The sequence below is a fragment of the Rattus norvegicus genome, chromosome 1, assembly GCF_021556685.1.
Source record: "Rattus norvegicus strain SHRSP/BbbUtx chromosome 1, alternate assembly SHRSP_T2T, whole genome shotgun sequence".
In the NCBI taxonomy this organism is placed as follows: Eukaryota; Metazoa; Chordata; class Mammalia; order Rodentia; family Muridae; genus Rattus; species Rattus norvegicus.
Window position 1 is genome coordinate 54,671,495 of NC_141534.1, and position 17,851 is coordinate 54,689,345.

The 17,851-nt window shown below is 44.6% G+C and overlaps 1 protein-coding gene across 5 annotated transcripts; it reads right to left on the reverse strand.

Moving 5' to 3' along the window:
• Positions 1-1,780: 1,780 nt before the first annotated feature.
• Mpc1 (mitochondrial pyruvate carrier 1) lies at positions 1,781-13,434 on the reverse strand. Of its 5 annotated transcripts, XM_087605160.1 has the most exons (6): positions 13,271-13,423; positions 5,811-5,892; positions 4,357-4,419; positions 2,796-2,892; positions 2,476-2,608; positions 1,781-2,303 (listed from the first exon to the last, which is right to left on the reverse strand). In XM_087605160.1, the coding sequence occupies exons 4-6, from the start codon at positions 2,836-2,838 to the stop codon at positions 2,279-2,281; spliced, it is 201 nt and encodes a 66-aa protein (XP_087461286.1). In that variant the 5' UTR covers positions 2,839-2,892; positions 4,357-4,419; positions 5,811-5,892; positions 13,271-13,423; the 3' UTR covers positions 1,781-2,278. The 5 variants fall into 5 exon arrangements, with proteins under 5 accessions (XP_087461286.1, XP_087461244.1, XP_087461163.1 ...); XM_087605118.1 differs by lacking the exon at positions 5,811-5,892; XM_087605037.1 differs by lacking the exon at positions 4,357-4,419.
• Between the last annotated feature and the right edge of the window lie 4,417 nt (positions 13,435-17,851).

Sequence of the window (17,851 nt, forward strand, 5' to 3'; positions counted from 1 at the left end):
TGCCGCTTGAGATTTGACAACTGGAATCAGTATCCGCTTGTAAGTTAGTCACAATACTCATTTTGTTATTGGAAATGAAAAATACTTGTAGCCCTTAATTTTAGAGACGGGATAAAGTAACATGATTTTAAGTTTGTTTACACACTTTTGGGTGCTCAGTCCGGTTGTCAGTCAGCCTCGCTCAGTTTGCAGTTTATTCCACAGCCATTCTGTAAGGGGAGGGTCTGATACTATAGTCTAGTTCCTTAATTGATTCTTGATTTGTCAATAAAGGTCAGAAGCCGATTGCTGGACGGAAGGTACAGGTGGGACTTCCGGATCCCAATAGGAAAAGGGGAAATAGGGAAGGAGAGAAGGGGCCTTTCTGCCATGATTTTGGAGGAAGGAGGATGCTGCAGTCACTGGGAGAGCTAAGGCCTGCGGCCTGTAGGCCTCCACTACAGGTGGGTAGCCAAAGACGTTTGGCAGGGGCTAATTGGAACAAGCCACTAAGTTTATGGTGGAGGGATGGTGAGAAAAAATCGGTAAGGCACGCGTTTCCAGGCAGGAGATATTTGCACCCAACAATTGTGCCTAGTAGGCAAGTTGTAAAGTAATCGACCTATCTGTGGGTCTGTGTCCATGAATTCAAGGGTCTCAGGTGGGAGTTGGTGGTGAGACATCCCCTGCCCCTGAGCTGAGGTGGGTAGAGAGGCTGGTCCCAGGCAAAGTGGTAGCATGATTTTTAAAACTACATGCAACACCATTCCTTTAATGTCACCCTCTAGTTTCTGACACACACCACAAGGCTGAGGCCACAAGCTGTCCTGAAAAGGTTGGATCTGGATTCTAAGCCTTGAGATATACTCTCTGATCGTTTTAAAAATTAAATCCTATATTTATTTTACCCATTTGTGTGTGTGTGCACTCAGACACACTGAGGCTTGAGTTTGGATGTGGAGAACAATTGGCAGGAGTCAGTTCTCCTTACCTTGTGGGTGTGGGGAAGGTCTCCAGGCTTGACAGCAAGTGTCTTTATGCACTGAGCTCCTCACTGGCAAATAAATCTGTTTTCACTGGACTTCTGGCTCTCGTCTGCTCTTCTGTTGCTGTGTTTATGTAGCTCTGTGTTTTCAGTAGGACTCTTCTCCATGATTAGCTTTGGCAAGCTGCCTAGTCTTAAGTCACAACTTGCCCCAAAGGTTGAAAGAACAAGTCCCAAATCCATACATTTTGTAGGGGGGTGGAGGGAAGGAGGCTCAGCGGTTGAGAGCACTGACTACTCTTCCAGTGGTCCTGAGTTCAATTCCCAGCAACCACATGGTGGCTCCCAACCATCTGTAATGGGATCCGACGCCCTCTTCTGGTGTTTCTGAAGATATCTATCTACAGTGTACTCATATCCAAATATCCATTTGTTATTCTGTAACTGCACTTTAATTATATAAACAAAGCAGAAGAAATTGTTAAGCTCAATGAGATAACCCATGGCTCCCAGTGCTGGCTCTTCGGGTGTCTGAGCTAGGACAGCGGTGGACTGGCACCATTCCCAGTGGGGCTGTCTGAGCTGTGGCTGCAGATGCAGCTTGGCAGGTAGAGCCGCCCCCTCCCTCCCCTCAGGCTTGTGCACGGTTACAGCCAGGCCTGGAGTACTCTGCAAAGGAACAGCCCTCTACAGCTCTCCACTTCTGAGGTCATAGGAACAGTTTCTAGGAGCCCTGGTTTCTCTTGAAACTATTCTTTCAGACAATACTTCTGCAGTTTCCTAACCAACACAGCAAGAGATCCAGTCACACTCAAATAGCAAATATTTAAACCATTTATTGCCATTAAGTTCAGATCTGAATTACATATGGAAAACACCGCTACTTGTTATCACTGGAAATTATGTGTAGACATGTGACCAACTGAGGGTTATACTATAGTCATTAAAGAAAAAGTCAAGAATTTTGAGGACTTAAGTGCTTGTAGTTATAAAGTTTTGTTCCCTTAGATTTTTTATTACACAAATCCCAATAGATAATATACATATTACTACAGATTGCTATAGATAACATCATTCAAAATTATTAAATTAGCTGCATATTTTGAACTACTCCTGATGAAGACAAATAAAGTTTAGCATTGATAAGGCAGCCGAGAGTTGGTTTGGGGATTCTTGGCTATTCAATAATGTTGGCATGGTCATTAAAGATAGTCTTCCGTGTTTTCCCCTCAGCACGACTATTCATGCTGACGTGATCTGTGGCCGCAACAGTGGCTGGAGCACTGTCCCTTTCAAGAGCTGGTCCTTGCACTGCTATGCAGATGGCCGCTTACTCATCCTGGAAATAATTGGAGACAATTTCAATGAGAAACAACGTTTCTTGTCAGCCCCCGCCCCCCAGGCTCTGCATGGTTTTAGAAGACAAGTTTCTACTTCATGTTAATTTTTTATGTTTTTTTAAATTGAATTTCTCACCAATCCCTCAAAGCGATACATTAAAACCTGCTTACTCGTAGTTGATAAGTCGTCCTCCCTGAATGAGCTGAGCGACTTCGTTTGTCACATGGCACGCAAACAGAAGCCAGTTTCGGGGTTGTACCTTGTAGGCAAATCTCATGAATGTCAGAGAATAGCAACAGAGGGCTGTAAAAACACAAAGCACAGAACATGACTATCTAGGCTACCGGGAAACAACAGTCGATACATCTAATGCCACAGGGAAAAAGAACCTTTTCCACCTCTGCACCCCTTAGCAGCCATAGCATGTGCTGAGTTGTACGCAGGGGCTATGTCATGTGTAACACCCTCCTTTTCCTCAACGCGTTCTTACCGAAAGTCATCCGCCCACTGATAATCTCTGGAGATTTCTTCATGTCATTGATAGCAGCAATGGGGAGACCCCAGTTGGCAACTGGGCCCCAGAAGTGCTGCAGTAAAGGAGAGGGGAAGAAGGGCGGGGAAGTTAGAGAGAAACCAAAAACAGCTGCATCCCACCACTTTAAGCAACACAGATGTGTGAGAGGAATCCTCACCCTCAAGTCTTGAGCTAACCGACTTTCGACTTTCGGTTTCCCTGTGAGCCAGTTCTTTCAGGGTGAGCCCAGAGCTAAGAAGGATCCAGCTGTTTGTTCAGGCTCCTTACTAATTTCCACATTACAAGCCAGCAATCTCTCATTACCCACTTAGGGAACTGAAAAATGATACCAACTTCTTACATCATCTATTCCCACATAATTTAAACCTTGTTATAACTATTGTCTTTATGTTTCTATCTGTCAAAATGTGTTTTCCCAAATTTTCATTAAGTTATTAGTAAAATACAGAGCTTAAGTTGGATAACTTTTCTTTCCTTTTTTAAAATTAAGATTTATTTATACATATGAATGCTCTATCTGAATACATGCCAGCATGCCAGAAGAGGGCATTGGATCCCATTACAGATGGTTGTGACCACCATGTGGTTGCTGGGAATTGAACTCAGGACCTCTGGAAGCGCAGCCAGTGCTCTTAACCTCTGAGCCATCTCTCCAGCCCTGGCACTTTTTTCTAAAGAAATGATACATTTTAATTTTTTTAAAGGATACATTTTTAAAGATTGATTAATTTTTTTATTGTTGTTGTTTTCTTTTTCAAGAGCCTGGGCTTCTTCTCTGTGTAGCCCAGGCTGTCCTGCAACTCACTCTGTAGACCAGCTGGCCTCAAACTCAGATCCACCTGCCTCTACCTCCTAAGTGCTGGGAGCAAAGGCATGCTACCCCATCATGATGTGGCTTGATTTTGTTTATTTGAGACATGGTCTTACTATGTAGCACTGGCTAGCCTAGAACTTACTATGTAGACCAGGCTAGCACCAACTCACAGAGAACCCTGTTTCTGCTGGATAAAAGGCACACACCACCATCCTGACTTAAAAGATGTTTTAAAATTTTTGTGTGTGTATTTGTGTGTGTGGGAGGGGTATCTATAGAGCTAAGTGTGGGTGCCCTTGGAGTTCAGAAGAGGGCATCAGACACCCTGGAAACTAGTTACAAGTGGTTGTGGGCTATCCACCATGGACACTGGGAACCAAACTTAGGTCCTATGAAGAACACCTGCCTTTAACTGCTGAACCATCTCTATAGTCCAAGTAAACACATATTTTTTTAGCCTATACATGAACTTGAAAATCTACAGCCAGAGTCCCACACATGAAGACTGTTTGAAAATACTTTTGAAGTAATATTTTTAAAAAAGTATATCACTTTCCATTCTAAAACAAAATTAAGCCATTTAAGAGCAGCCATGCCTAATTTATTTTCATTTCTGAGGAAAGATGTATTAAACCAATGGTTTTTGTCAACAGAATTAAAATTGTTGCATAGAGTTTGAACACATTAAACAGTGAGACTTGCCTTCTGGCTGCCATAGATTGTGACAGATACAGGCTGTGAAATACATTTGCAATCTTAAAAATCCTGCAGGAAGTGGGGAAAAGGGCAATACAAGAAAAACAATTTAGGAGTACATTTAGCATGATACGAGACTACACTGAAAGGTAAGCTAGCATGTTTAAATGTAAGGTCTGAGACTCAGGCATAGCAAGGACTGCCCAACTTTCCTCCTTTCTTTCTCTACTGGGTCTATTTCTATCTCTCTCGTTAATCTCTTTCCACCACTCTGCACTGTATGATGGTCTTGATGTCTACTTTACCATGCACAGATTGTGATCAAAGCCTGTACAGTTATTCTAAGAGGGGCTTACCAGCCCTGACTACCACTAGGTATAACCTGCCTTCTGCCAAAGTAGGGACAGACAATGGCACAGATCTGAAGCCATCTAGAAGCCTGAAGGTTTCCTACTTAAATGAGGGCAAATTCAAGAATAAGAAGTTTTCAATTATATGATGATATAATTTGAATTCTGAAAGCTAAGAAACACCCAGAGAACTTTATCATTGAACTACATTTAAACACATTCCCTAAAAACACAAAGGGTGCTAGGTACGACGGTATATGCCTCTAAATCCAAGCACTCTTGGCATCTACAGCAGAAAGATGGTGAGCTCAAGTCAACGAACCAGGTATGGTAGTGCATACTTAGTCCTGGCTTTGGGAGGCAGAGGGAAGGGGAATTTCAGTTTGAGGCTAGCCTGGTCTACATATAAAGGTCCAGACCAGCCAAGACCAACCGTGTCTCAAATGACTAACTGGACAAACAAGCCGATAAATAATAAGTCAACTTGGTCTACACAGTCAGTCTCTGTTACCAACAAACACACATAAGGCAGAAACTATTTCAAAAATGAAAGCTTACAATGTATATTTGCTTTCTTTCTTTTTTAAGATTTATTTATTTTATGCATGAGTACTCTATCTGCATGTACGTCTGCATGACAGAAGAGGGCATCAGATCCTAGCACCATATGGTTGCTGGGAACTGAGCTTGGGACCCCTGGAAGAGCAGCCAGCATTCCTACCCTCTGAGCTATCTCTTCAGCCCTATAATGTATATTTTCTATCTGGTACAAAATTTTAATTCTCTCTTCCCTGTTCTAAGTAAGTGTCTGGTCTAGGCTGTCAGAGATTAAAGTCAATTTATAGAAAAATAAGGGATTTTTGTCATTAGTATTTATCAATTACATAAAAAATGTTTTTACTTTGCAATTTTTCTTTCTGTATCAGAAAGCAAGCCATGGGAACAAGTTCCCTGCTGTGGAAAGAACCACCTCAGTGTGCTCCTTCTCTGATTGGCTGCCAGTTTCTGAGGTGACTATTGTTAAGGAAGTATTGCAGGCTCCTTTCTAAACACAGGAGAGCTGTGGTCCACAGAGGCGGGACCCAGAAAAGTGCTTCACCTACAGCTTACCATCTACCGTGGGAGTCATCTCTAACTCTATGAAAGCAGAAAGTCCACAAATGCCCAGAATGGCTACAGTTTTCTTACCGTACTATTTTGTGGAGTCGTCAAGGTTCACACAGAAGAGACATGGAGGGAATAAAACAAAAAGAAAAAGAATCAGGCACTTCTAAATCATTCTAGTTCAGTTCAAACTCACATGCACTTAAGTTTTAGTCGCATGCTAGACACAGTTTGTTTTTGTCCGAGAATATAATAAATGATAGTTCACAAGTGTACTATGACACACTAACCCCCACACAAACAGTTTTTTAAAAGGAAACATATGTAATAACAGGAGAAATTAAATTTTATTCTATGAAAATAAGCTTCATCTTTAGATTTAGAAGCATAATAAAAATACAATGTGAATAAACACTTGGGCTGTATATATAATTAAAGTTTTCTGCAAGTCATCTTAACAAGACCAGGGTATGGGGTGCACATCTATAACTCTAGCACTCAGGAGGTTCAGGCAGGAGGATTGTCAATTAGAGATTACTTAAGGATACAAAGCAAGTTTGAGGCTTGAAGTACATAGTGAGACCTGGTGAGAGAGTGTGTGAGGGATACAAATTCTCAGTTATCCTAGTGTGTACACTTTAATCTGAATATGTGTCACCACCAAAATTACAATGAGCTATATACATACTTTTTGTGCTCATTGTTTGAAGTCTAGTGTGAGTCTACACTTCATGAATATCTCAGTTTGGACTTGCCGCCGTTCAAGTGCAGGCCAGTGTGGCCAGCACAGCCTTGGAAACACTGCTGAACTTTTATAGAAATGAACTTTCACTGTCACATATAAAGTTAGTTTCACCAAAGGTCTGTATTCTTCTGACAACTGAAATACCTAAAGTGGCACCTGGTGTGCAAAGCAATTGTTGAATAAATTAGTGAATGCATGAAGCTATGGTGGTATTTTCCTAAATGTTGAATTTTCTATCTTTAAAAAATAAACACAAAACTTATTTTATTTTCTGAGAGACTGGGTTTCTCGCTGTTCTAGAACTTGCTTTATAGATCAGGCTGGCCTCCAACTCAGATATTTGCCTGTCTCTGCCTCCTGAGTGCTGGGATTAAAGGTATGCACTACCACCAGCACCACCACCACCAGCACCACCACCAGCACCACCACCACCACCACCAGCAGCAGCAGCAGCAGCAGCAGCAGCACCACCACCACCACCACCAGCACCACCACCACCACCACCAGCACCACCACCACCACCATCACCATCTTTTAAAAAAAAAAGATTTTTAAAACAAAAGTTTTGTAGGGCTGGAGGACAGATGGCTTAGTTAAGAGCGTCTGCTGTTTTTACAGAGGACCTAGTCCCCAGTACCTGTATACAGGCTGACAACTCTAACTCCAGTTCTAGAGGAGCTATGCCTTCTTGTGGTCTCATGTGGGCACCTGCACACAGGTGCACATAGATCTACTTCTGCGGGCTCACAACCATACACATTTTTAAAAAAAAAACTTAAAAAATAAAACAACAAAAAAATCTGAAAAATGAGGGCCAGAGAGATGACTCAGCTATTCTTCTAGAAACCAGAATAACTAATGTTCTGTAAATCTAGTTCCAGGTGATCTAATACTCTTCTGGACTCTGCAGACACCCACACATTTAGTATACACTCATTATAGACTCACATAAAACAATTTAAAAAGTACATTCTAATGTTCCATCCCTCAGGTACATACACTTTATGCGTTCTGTATATATGAAAAGCATACTTGTCCCTCCGGCCATTATATAACAGTACATGCTCCAGACAAAGATAAATTTATAAGCAACATACACATTACAACTTGACTTCTGTGGAATAGTGGCAACCATGTCTAGTTTCCAAATTATATCTTAGAGCAGTAATGATAATCATGTGGAAAATAAGCTTGAGTTTCCCTTTATTGATCATCTGATTTACTTCAATTGAATATGAAAAAACCGCATTGCTTTCTTGGGTTGACACAGTGAACTCCAACTGTCATTGTAGAGAAACTGTTCTCTGGACTTGGAAGCTCTCTCAGACAATGTCACCAGTAGTTCTTCTGCCCTAAAAATTCTGCACTTTCTTTTTGCCCTTAACTCCTAATCCCTTTCCTGACTCAAATTTTGCCTTTCTCAGAATGTCATGCAATTGAATCCATTCTTGTTTGTTTTTTTGTTGCTGTTACAAAGAACATAGCCAAAAAAAAAAAAAAAAAAAAACAACTTGGAGAGGAGTTTATTCCATATCATGGCCTACAATATACCATGAAGGGAAGTCAGAGCAAAAACTCTGACAGGAACCTAGAGGCAGAAACAGAAGCAGAACCATGGGAACACTGGTTACTGGCTGCCTTCCATAGGTTGCACATTACTCACACAACCTAAGACCATGTGCCCAGGGGTGGCACTGCCCACAGTGGGCTGAGCCCTCCCGTATCAACCGGTAATCAAGAAAATGGACCACAGACCACTCTGATGGAGGAATTCTTCAAATGAGGTCCCCTCTCCCCAGTTGACCCTAGTTTGTGTCATTAGGCCTGAGTAAGGGTTCCCACAGGCCAGATTCAGCTACTTACAGCTCTGAGAGTCAACTAAAGATATGACATGAAACACTTTATTCCATATAGCTGAACAGAGGAACAGGGGACTATCATTTTAAGAGTGGGCAATAGGTTGAAGGTTCTATTGGTGAAGGAATAAAAGCAGAGACAAGATGCATTCATAACAAGCGGATGGTCAGTTGTGTTCTGGTTGATCGTTTTCTCAGGTCTGCCTCTGTATTGTCTTGCCGTGGAAAATTACTGTGGTGGGTGGAGGGTGTTCAGCTCTGGCCATGAACTAATTTCTCCCACTCGAGGGGGTTAGCCTCAGTTCCATCATTGGGTGAACTGTTGTCAAGTCTCATTGTTCCTGAATTTTTGAAAATATCTTAGTTCTCCTGATCTTGGTGTTCTCAAACTTCAGAGGGGAAGAAGAAAGATTAGGTCACTTTAGGATAAACCAGCCTTGTATTACTAGTTTTAGACTAACACTCCTTAAATAATTAACATGTTTACTTGCAGAGCTGGGCAGGAATCTGACCTCAAGTCTAAGGTAGCAAAGAAGATGCATGCAATACCAGGCAAAGATGTATTTCTGTGTGTGCATATACATGTGCACATATATGTACGCCAGAAGACAACTTCAACTATCATTCCTCAGGTGCTCCCCATCTTGGTTTCTTGTTTGCATTGGCACGGAGCTTGCAAAGTGGACCTGGCACACTGGCCAGCGAACCCCAGAAATCTGCCTGTCTCCTGCCCCAGTCTTGCAGTAACAGGGGTGCCACCGTATCCAGGAACCCCCCCCCCTTTTTTTTTTTTTGGTTTTTTTTTTTTCGGAGCTGGGGACCGAACCCAGGGCCTTGTGCTTCCTAGGTAAGCGCTCTACCACTGAGCTAAATCCCCAGCCCCCCAACCCCCTTTCTGAGACGGGATGTCTATGGTAGTTTGAGTATGCTTGGTCCAGCGAGTGGCACCAGCGAGAGGAAGTGTCACTGTAGAGGTGGGCTTTGAGAGCTTCCCACGAGCTGCCTGAGGATGCCAGTCTTTCCCCAGTGGCCTTCAGATAAAGATGTAAAACTCTCAGCTCCCACAGCACTATGCTGCCATGCTTCCCACCACACTGATGACAGACTGAACCTCTGAAACTGTAAGTAAGCCAGCCCCAATTAAATGTTGTCCTTTTTGAGAGTTGCCTTGGTCACGGTGTCTTCAACGGAAACCTTAATTAAGGCTGTCTCATTGTGCACCCTTGGCTAGTCTGGAATTCATAGCTGTTGTATACACCAGGCTATCTCTGAACTTGAAGAGACTCACCTGCCTCTGTAGTACTCCCAAGTACTGGGTTTAAGGAGGTATGCCTTCTACCCAGCTTCACGTCAGCTCTTTTTAATGTTCTAAAGATCAATTTTGTCTTAGTTAGCATTCGTATTACTGTGATAAGTGATAAATCACCATGAATACATGAATACACATCCAGGTAATGGTCCATCGATCCAAGGCAGTCAGGGAAATTCAAGTAAAGCAGGGGTCTTCAGTATAGGGAGGAGCTGGTGCAGAAGCCAGTCATGGAGGGGTGCTGCTTCCTAGCCTGTTACCTCTGGCTTGCTCAGCCTGCTTTCCTTTAGAGCCCAGACCCACCAGCCCACAGGTGGCTCTAGCCACAATAGACTTGGCCCCCCTACATCAATTACCAATTAAGAGAATGCCTTACAGGCTTACTCCAGCTGTGTTACAGAGACATTTTCTCAGTCAGGTTCCCTCCTCCAGCTTCTATTAAGTTAACATAAAAACTAGCCAGCACAAAATTCAACTATCACCCCAGGCGAACGCAACCTTTTATCCTGCTTTCAGTTGCCCACTGGACAGCTATTTGCAGACTAAGAGCTTTCAGCAAAAGCAACCCTAAATCCTGATTACAGACTCATGTATTATTTGCTATTTTCAAATTGACTTACTTCATTTAATAATCTGAGCTTAAATTTCCTACATGTCTTTTTTATTTCACAGCTCATTTCCTTTGGGCAGTAAACAATATTCTACTGTCTGGATGTACCATTAACCACTCACCCACTCCCAACAAGACAAATTGTTTGATGCTCAGTTTGGGCAATTATGCATAAAGCTGCCATAAACAGCCAAATGTAGATCCCAGTGTGAACATAAATCTTAAGTTCTCCATTTATATCAAGGAGTATGATTTCTGATGTACAATTGGAGGTCAAGTTTTTCAAGAAAGGCTGAGCCATCCTCCAGAGCAGCTGTACCATTTGTATTCCCAGGAGTGGTGGAGAGATCTTGTGGCTCCAACACAGCTCCAGGGCTTGCACGGTCAATGGTGAAAGATTGGGCAGCTATTACAGTAAGTGCATTGCCATATTTCAATGCTTTGATGTGCATTTACATGATAGCATGGACTGAGCAGCAACTTTTTGTGTGCTTATGTGCTGCTTTCTGTGCGCCTTTCCATGGTGTCTGTTAAAACATGTAGCCCCTTTCAATATAGTTGTCTTAGGAAGTCCAGATATTTTGGATAACAGTCCTTTATCAGTCTTTTTCAAATACTTGTTTTCTATTTCACATTTTAATTGTTTCCTGACACCGGGTCCCCTCCTGTAGCCCAGGCTCATTTGGAATTCGCAGTCGTCTCACCTCTACATCCCGAGTATGGCATTTACAGGCATGACCTGAGTGTCCAGCTGAGCACTGTAGTCCTAATGAAGGCTGGCCCACCCATTCTTTCTTTTATGGATCATGCCTGTGGCAGTCTATCTAAAGAGTCATTGCCAAATCCAGGTAATTTAAATTCCCTATAGATTTGTATTCTATAGTTTGCGTTTCATGTTTTAACCTATAAGTTGGGTAATTTTTTTGTTTAGGACATAGGATGTGTCTAACTGTTTTGTTTTAACTTGGATGACCAGTTGCTCAGTGACATTTGTTGAAGGTTATCTTTGTTACATTGTTTTGTCTTTGCTCCTTGGTTAATGTTTGGTTGACTGTACTTCTGTGTGCTTACTTATGACGTCTGCTTCTGTGCCACTGACCTGTTTGTCTATTCCAGTGTTAGAAGCACAGACTTGACTTGTACTGCACTGATTCTCTAAGTCAGGAAGAATGGACATCCTGAAAATAAATAGTCTTTCCATCCATGGACATTGAGTAGTTCCTCTCCACTTGATACCTTCGTTAAATAGCTCTTACATATCATTTTGCTAGATTTTTATCTACATCTATTTCATTTAGGGACAAGGTATGTAGCTTAATGGTAGAATGCATGTTTAACATGCACAAGGCCCTGGACTCATCACTCTCCAGCCTTTGAATGTGATAATGTAAATTACATTGTATTTGAACTTGAAATTGCATTTATTAGTTGAAAATATGCAGAAAAGCAATCGATGACTGTTCTGGCCTTCACAGGCACATATACTCAGGCACACGTGAAACACATAAAATAAAATAAAAAAAAAACAAAACAAAAACAAAACCGAGGGCTAAGGGTATATATAATTTGTAGGCCTTGAAAGGCACAGGACCTGAGTGTGAGCCTCAACATTATACAAGAAAGAAAAAGAAAAAGAAAAAAAACTACTAAGAAAACTATTAGAAACCTAGAAAGTTCTTGATTTGAGAGTCTTATCAAAACCAGGTGCAGCAGCATGGTGTGCTAGAAGTTGAAGGTTCAAGCTGAGTCCAAACATGAAGGTAGGTCCCAGGAAAATAGAAGTTCCTCTCAAAGGAAAAGACATACTTACCAAGATGGTGAAGACTGATGGGTAAGACAGTTATAGAAACCCCATGCACTAAATATATACTATTAACTACAATACTACAGTAGACCAGCTGGCCTTGAACTCAAGAGATCCTCCGGCTTCTGCCTCTCTTGTGCTGGGATTAAAGGCATTTGCCACCACTGCCAGGCTCAGTATTGACTACTGAAAAGGAAACTAAAAAGCAGCCCTCCACTTATCTAACTTTAAAAATCCCAAGAAAATAAAAACTATGTTTGGAAATACTGTGATATTTTTTAGTTTTGTGAGATACTTATAATAGAACGAGGCACTGGAAGATTATAACTGAAAAACTCTGGAAAGGGCTTTTTTAATCTCTCAATGTCAAGCTCCTCGGGACACACACCTTGCAAGTAAAAGCCCGCTCTCAGACGCACTGAGTGGTTGTGACTGATCAACAGTGGTCGTCTCGTCCCCCTCCTCCACGCACCCATCAAACGGAATAAATAAATAAATAAATGACCTCGGTGCTGCGAATTCTAGCTCCCATTACCCGGCTCCCGGCACATTCCAGCACCGCTTCCGCCAAGTCTCCGGCCCGTGACGATGGGGAGACGAGGAGGGGGGATGGTAGCACCCAGTGTCCCCACGTCAACCCATACAAGGGCACCCTGCCTGTCTGCCTGCCCAGGAGCGGTATTCGCCGGGTCACGAGCCGCAGCGGCGTCCCTGCAGTCAACACCGCGTCCTTCTGCGTCTGTCAAGGACTGGAACTCCGTTCCCTGTCACCTGCCATTCCCTACGTCGTCCTGCCCAGAAGCGTTGTCCCCTCGGTCACCTGTCGTCCCCTCTGACACGGATTGGGGCGGGGTCCACACAGTCACACCCCGTCTTTCAGTTCGCGGGGCAGAAGCTCTGTACCCTGTCACCTGCCATTCCCTAGGTCGCCTTCCCTAAGAGCACTGTACCCTCAGTCACCTGCTGTCCCCTCTGGCACGGGTGGGAGCACCGTCCCTTCAGTAGCCTAAGTCATGGGTGGAAGCGCCGTCCCTTCGGACACGGGTAGGAGCGCGTTCCGCCGGTGCACGGCTCTCCTTGGCACCTCGCCGCAGGGTTGTCCCACGGCGGGCGTCTCCCCCACAACCTACCCGGACGCTCACCTCATGAGATAGTCCCGGAAGTCCTTGCTCCGGACATAGTCCGCTGCTTTGCGCACCAGAGCTCCAGCCATGGCCGTGCTGTTGGCGGTGAAGCCGCTTCCTAAACGGATGACACCAGGGTCGACCCGGCCAGCTGAGGCCCTCTGCGCTCTCACCCCCGCGCCTGCCTCACGACAACCAGAGAAGCCTTACGGCCGCTCGGCGCTCCGCCAATGAGGACGCGCTAGGCCGCAGCGCGCGGCCATGATTGGCTGGCGCTACCGACACACCCCCCCGCCTGCCCTCGGGGCGGCGCGCGCCGCGGGGCTGCCGTCGTAAAAGGCCCGGGCGGCCAGGACGGCTGGCAGTTGCTAGGGGCTGCAAGGGTGACACTCCTCTGCCTGGGGGCCCTGGGCAGGCAGGCATGCGGGGTTTCTGAGGGGCGCAGCGTGCAGGTCGGGCTCCGGTCACTCCGCGCCGGTCCCTTTGCCCCACGGGCGACTGCACAGTGGCAGTGAGATTCTGCAAACCGGTGGCTACCGACTTGGGAAGAATTCACCGAGTGCAGAGGAGGGAGGCAGTTAAAAATAGCTGGGAACCTCAGTCTCCAGAAGTGTGACTGCCCACGATGTGGAAAGCAGAGGTTACGTAAGTCCCCCGAGCCTGCATACTGCAGGAGCGTTTGCTGGGACACCGGCACAGACTCAGAGCCACGCCCCAGACATGGCGGGGGCCAGAATGCAGAGCGAGTTGAGCTGGAGGAAATGAGAAGGGCCTGGCTACATTTCCTGTCACCACCACCAACCCTGAGGAAAGGAAAAGCAGTCGAATTCCTTGGTTTTTAAATCAGATCGCCAGAAGAACACAACTGCCTTCAATCCTCACTCGGGAGGAAAGCCGCTCTTAGCCACACCTGAGTAGGCCTCCCATACCTGCTCGTTAACCTGTCCCCCTGCAAAAGTCTTTGTTTACCAAAAGCAGACTGAAAAAGACAGCCTCCCCCCTCCCCCTTTTAGGGCTGTACCGCAGGGACTGAAGAGTTCTTGCCAGGTTTGCTCCGGAAGCTCTGGCTAGGTTCCATCCCAAGCACTGCCATAAACCGGGTGGGGTGGTGGGAAGTTCAAGGTCACCACTGAGTCCTTAGGGTGGGGGTTGGGATGAACGCTATTAAGCGAATGGTAATCTGTGGGTTTCCCCCTTTTGCGTAGAACAAATATTTGCAGCTTTTCTCAGATTTCATTTTTGCCGGTTTATTCTAACAACCTTCTGAGAGAGTAGAAGGGGACTCTTAGGAAATCCGAACTTGAAGCTGGACTTGGTGGCACTTGACTTTGATCCCAGCACTGCAGAAGCAGAGGCAGGAGGATTTGAGTTTGAGGCCAGCCTGGTCTATAGATCTAGTTCTGTATCCCTGGCTACTTAGAGAAACCCTGTCTCAAACAAAATTAAAAAAGAACAAAAGCACAATGTGGGATTATGTCCCCAAACAAGGAAACTTGACTAATTAAGAATGCTTGGGGTGGGGGTGGGGGGGGTTTGGGGATTCAGCTCAGTGGTAGAGCGCTTGCCTAGCAAGCACAAGGCCCTGGGTCGGTCCCCAGCTCCGAAAAAAAGAAAAAAAAAAAAAAAAAAAAAGAATGCTTCTGGGGAATATGGACTCTGGAAAGCACTGGCAGAAATGGATATAGGAAGGTAAACCAAGCACTCACGGGAATGCTTAAATATTAATAATGGGCATTCCCTTTGCCCCAGCAATTTCCTTTCGAGAGCTGTCCCAGGATAGACTAGTTTGTGAAGCTTGTTTTAATATGGAAACAATCCTCAAGGGGCTTCAGCTTGTGTGGTGATGTGTAACTCAGCAGTGAGATATGGAGAAAGGAGGACCAGGAGTTCAAGAATGGCCTGGGCTCCATGACATCCTGTCTCAACTAGCTGTAAACTAGTAATAAGCCAGGCTCGGAAGTGCACACTTTTAATCCTAACAGGTGGGAGGCAGAGGCAGGCAGACCTCTATGAATTCTGACGCCAGTCTGGTTTAGATATCGAGTAACCAAGAAAACAGGAGTTATTTATGTTTTGGTGTTAAGTAATTATAGTATTTATTTGCAGGGAAAATGTGGTGGACTGTTGTGTAAAGTATACTATTCATTTGTGCATAGGGATGTCTGTGTGTGCAAAGATATTGGGACAACATTGCAGTGGCTACCCCTAAGTGTAACAGAAGGGATATGAGATGGAGAAAAGTAATTTTTTTCTTACTGTATAGCCCTGGCTGGCCTGGAACTCATGACAATCCTCCTGTCCATCTTCTGAAAAAAGTTTTCTTTACAATCCGGGCATGGTGGAGAACCCCTCTAATCCTAGAACTCAGGAGGCAGATCTCTGAGCTTGAGGCTAGCCTGGTCTACATAGTGAGTTCCAGGACAGCTAGAGCTTCATAGCGAGTATGTATGTATGTATATATGTATGTATCCATCCATCTATCTCTAAATAAATAAAATATATATGTTTCATTGTATGAATAGAATAATGCTTCTGAGTGTTTTCTAGATTTATAAACACATTTGAGAGACTAAGCTGCAAGGATGGGAAGTTAGTTCACACCAGGTCGGGCACAACTGTAAAATTCTAGGTAGCTTAATGTCTGAGTTATGATACCCACAGCAACCAAGAAAGTTCTGCTGTAGCCTATGCCTATACATGTCAATACCCTGGTTGTTGGGAAGCATGAGGGAAGGTACTGGTTGTGGGTGGAGAGAGATGCTCCCAGAGCCATGTGGGTTACCTCCCTGTGAGCTATTGACCCTAGGAGGCCCTAGATGTTCCACAACTGATCAAGGCTATTGCCACTGCTGCTGGTTGCTTGCTAGAGTTAGATAGTAAAGTCCAATTGCTGGAGACACCACACACTTTGGTTGTAAGACTTGGATCTATAAAGCTGGAACTGAACTAGAAATGCTCCCTATCTGCTGACTAGCTTTCACAGTGCTAGAAGGTGTCCTGACCACTGAGGAGATTTATGGTCCAAAGCTCTACTCAGTTGCGGACACTGCATGCTGCACCATGAAAATGCCACACAAGGTATGGCATGTCATAGTGGCACGAATTTTCATGGGCACAACCAACTTTCTGATTGGTCTTGAGGACCGTGTAAGCTCACACAAAAACATATGGCTGGGATCATAGTGTGCTAGGTCACTTTATGTCAACTTGACACAAGCTAAAGTCTGAGAAGGGAGCCTCAACTAAGAAAATGCCTCCTTAAGATTGGGCTGTAGGCACGCCTGCAGGGCACTTATTGGTTATTGGTGGTGGACCATTGTGGGTGGTGCCATCCCTAGGCTTGTTGTCCTGGGTTTTGTAAGAAAGCAGGCTGAGCAAGCCAGTAAGCAGCACCCATCCATGGCCTCTGCATCAGCTCCTGCCCCCAGGCTCCTTGTAGAAATTATTTCATCTCAATCCTGCTTCTACCCTGCCTTTGATCATTCAGTTCCTGGAATGATTCCACACAACTCTTATTATTATATTAAGCCTTAATCAGCACTGGAGCTAGGCAGATATCTACTCTCTATGCTATTAGAATCTATAATCTCATTAATAACCTGGGATTATAATTCACCATGTTTTGTCTGGGCTGCTCAACTTCTATTGGCCAGTCCTTCTTTTATGATTCACCTAACTCATGGTGTCTTCCTCCTCTCCTTCTCCTCATGGTTCTCCTCAGACCCAAGCCCAGGAACCCCAAGCCCTGCCTATCTCAATTCTGCCCAGCTATAGGGTAGAGGCATCTTTATTCACCAATTAGGGATAACTTGGGGGCCAAGATCACTTGGATCTACATGGGAATTCTCTCATCCTTGGGGGCAACCAGGCCTTGGGGGCCAATATTTAGCATTATAGTACATTGCAAAAGACCCAACCTCAACAGCTCCTGACCTGTTTGATTGAGTTCCTGTCTGGTTTCCTTCAGTGATGAACAGTCACGTGGAAATGTAAGCAGAATAAACCATTTTCTTCACAACCTGTCCTGGTGCTTCATCAGTTATGTCTGCTTGCAAGACAACATTGAGAGTGGGCCTGCTGACTGACTGTTTACATTGCCTTAGGGGAGGATGGGATAAAGAAAGTCACTGGAGCCTCGCAGTGGAGACTCCAACTGCTCCTTCCGGTCTTCTTGCAGCCATTTGTATGCAGTTCTGCCTTAACTGGACTTCTCCAGGTCTCAGAATGGGGTGGACTATACAGGCTGGAGAAAGGCAAGTGAAGGAGGACCCCCATCTGTGTCACTGTGGGGAAGCTGTCATCCTCTGATACTGTTTCCTACACTCACCCATGCTTCCTAAGTCCAACAAACTCATTGGTTCCCAGGTTGAACTTCAGTGGAATTATACTTATATTGTCTTTAGGGCCTTATAAGAAGAGGTAGACCTAGTTTATGTCTCCCCAGGAAAGCAATTCTCAAAACACCAGCACTGACCTAACTTCCTTCTAACTGGGTCTTACCCCTTAAAGATTCTACTAACTCCATAGCAGAAAGTTGGGGTCAGAGCTCTCAACACATGGACCTCTGGGGCCTTCCTGACCCACGCAGTTGCAACCAAT

Bases quoted from the DNA above. Each gene is read 5' to 3' on its own strand.
- Mpc1 (NM_133561.2), bottom strand. From the start codon at position 13,341: ATGGCTGGAGCTCTGGTGCGCAAAGCAGCGGACTATGTCCGGAGCAAG. The intron at 2,609-2,795 runs GTAAGAACGCGT...GTGTTTTTACAG, and splicing joins CAGTGGGCGGATGACTTTCG to CCCTCTGTTGCTATTCTCTG. The intron at 2,304-2,475 runs GTAAGCAGGTTT...AATTATTTCCAG, and splicing joins GGACGACTTATCAACTACGA to GATGAGTAAGCGGCCATCTG.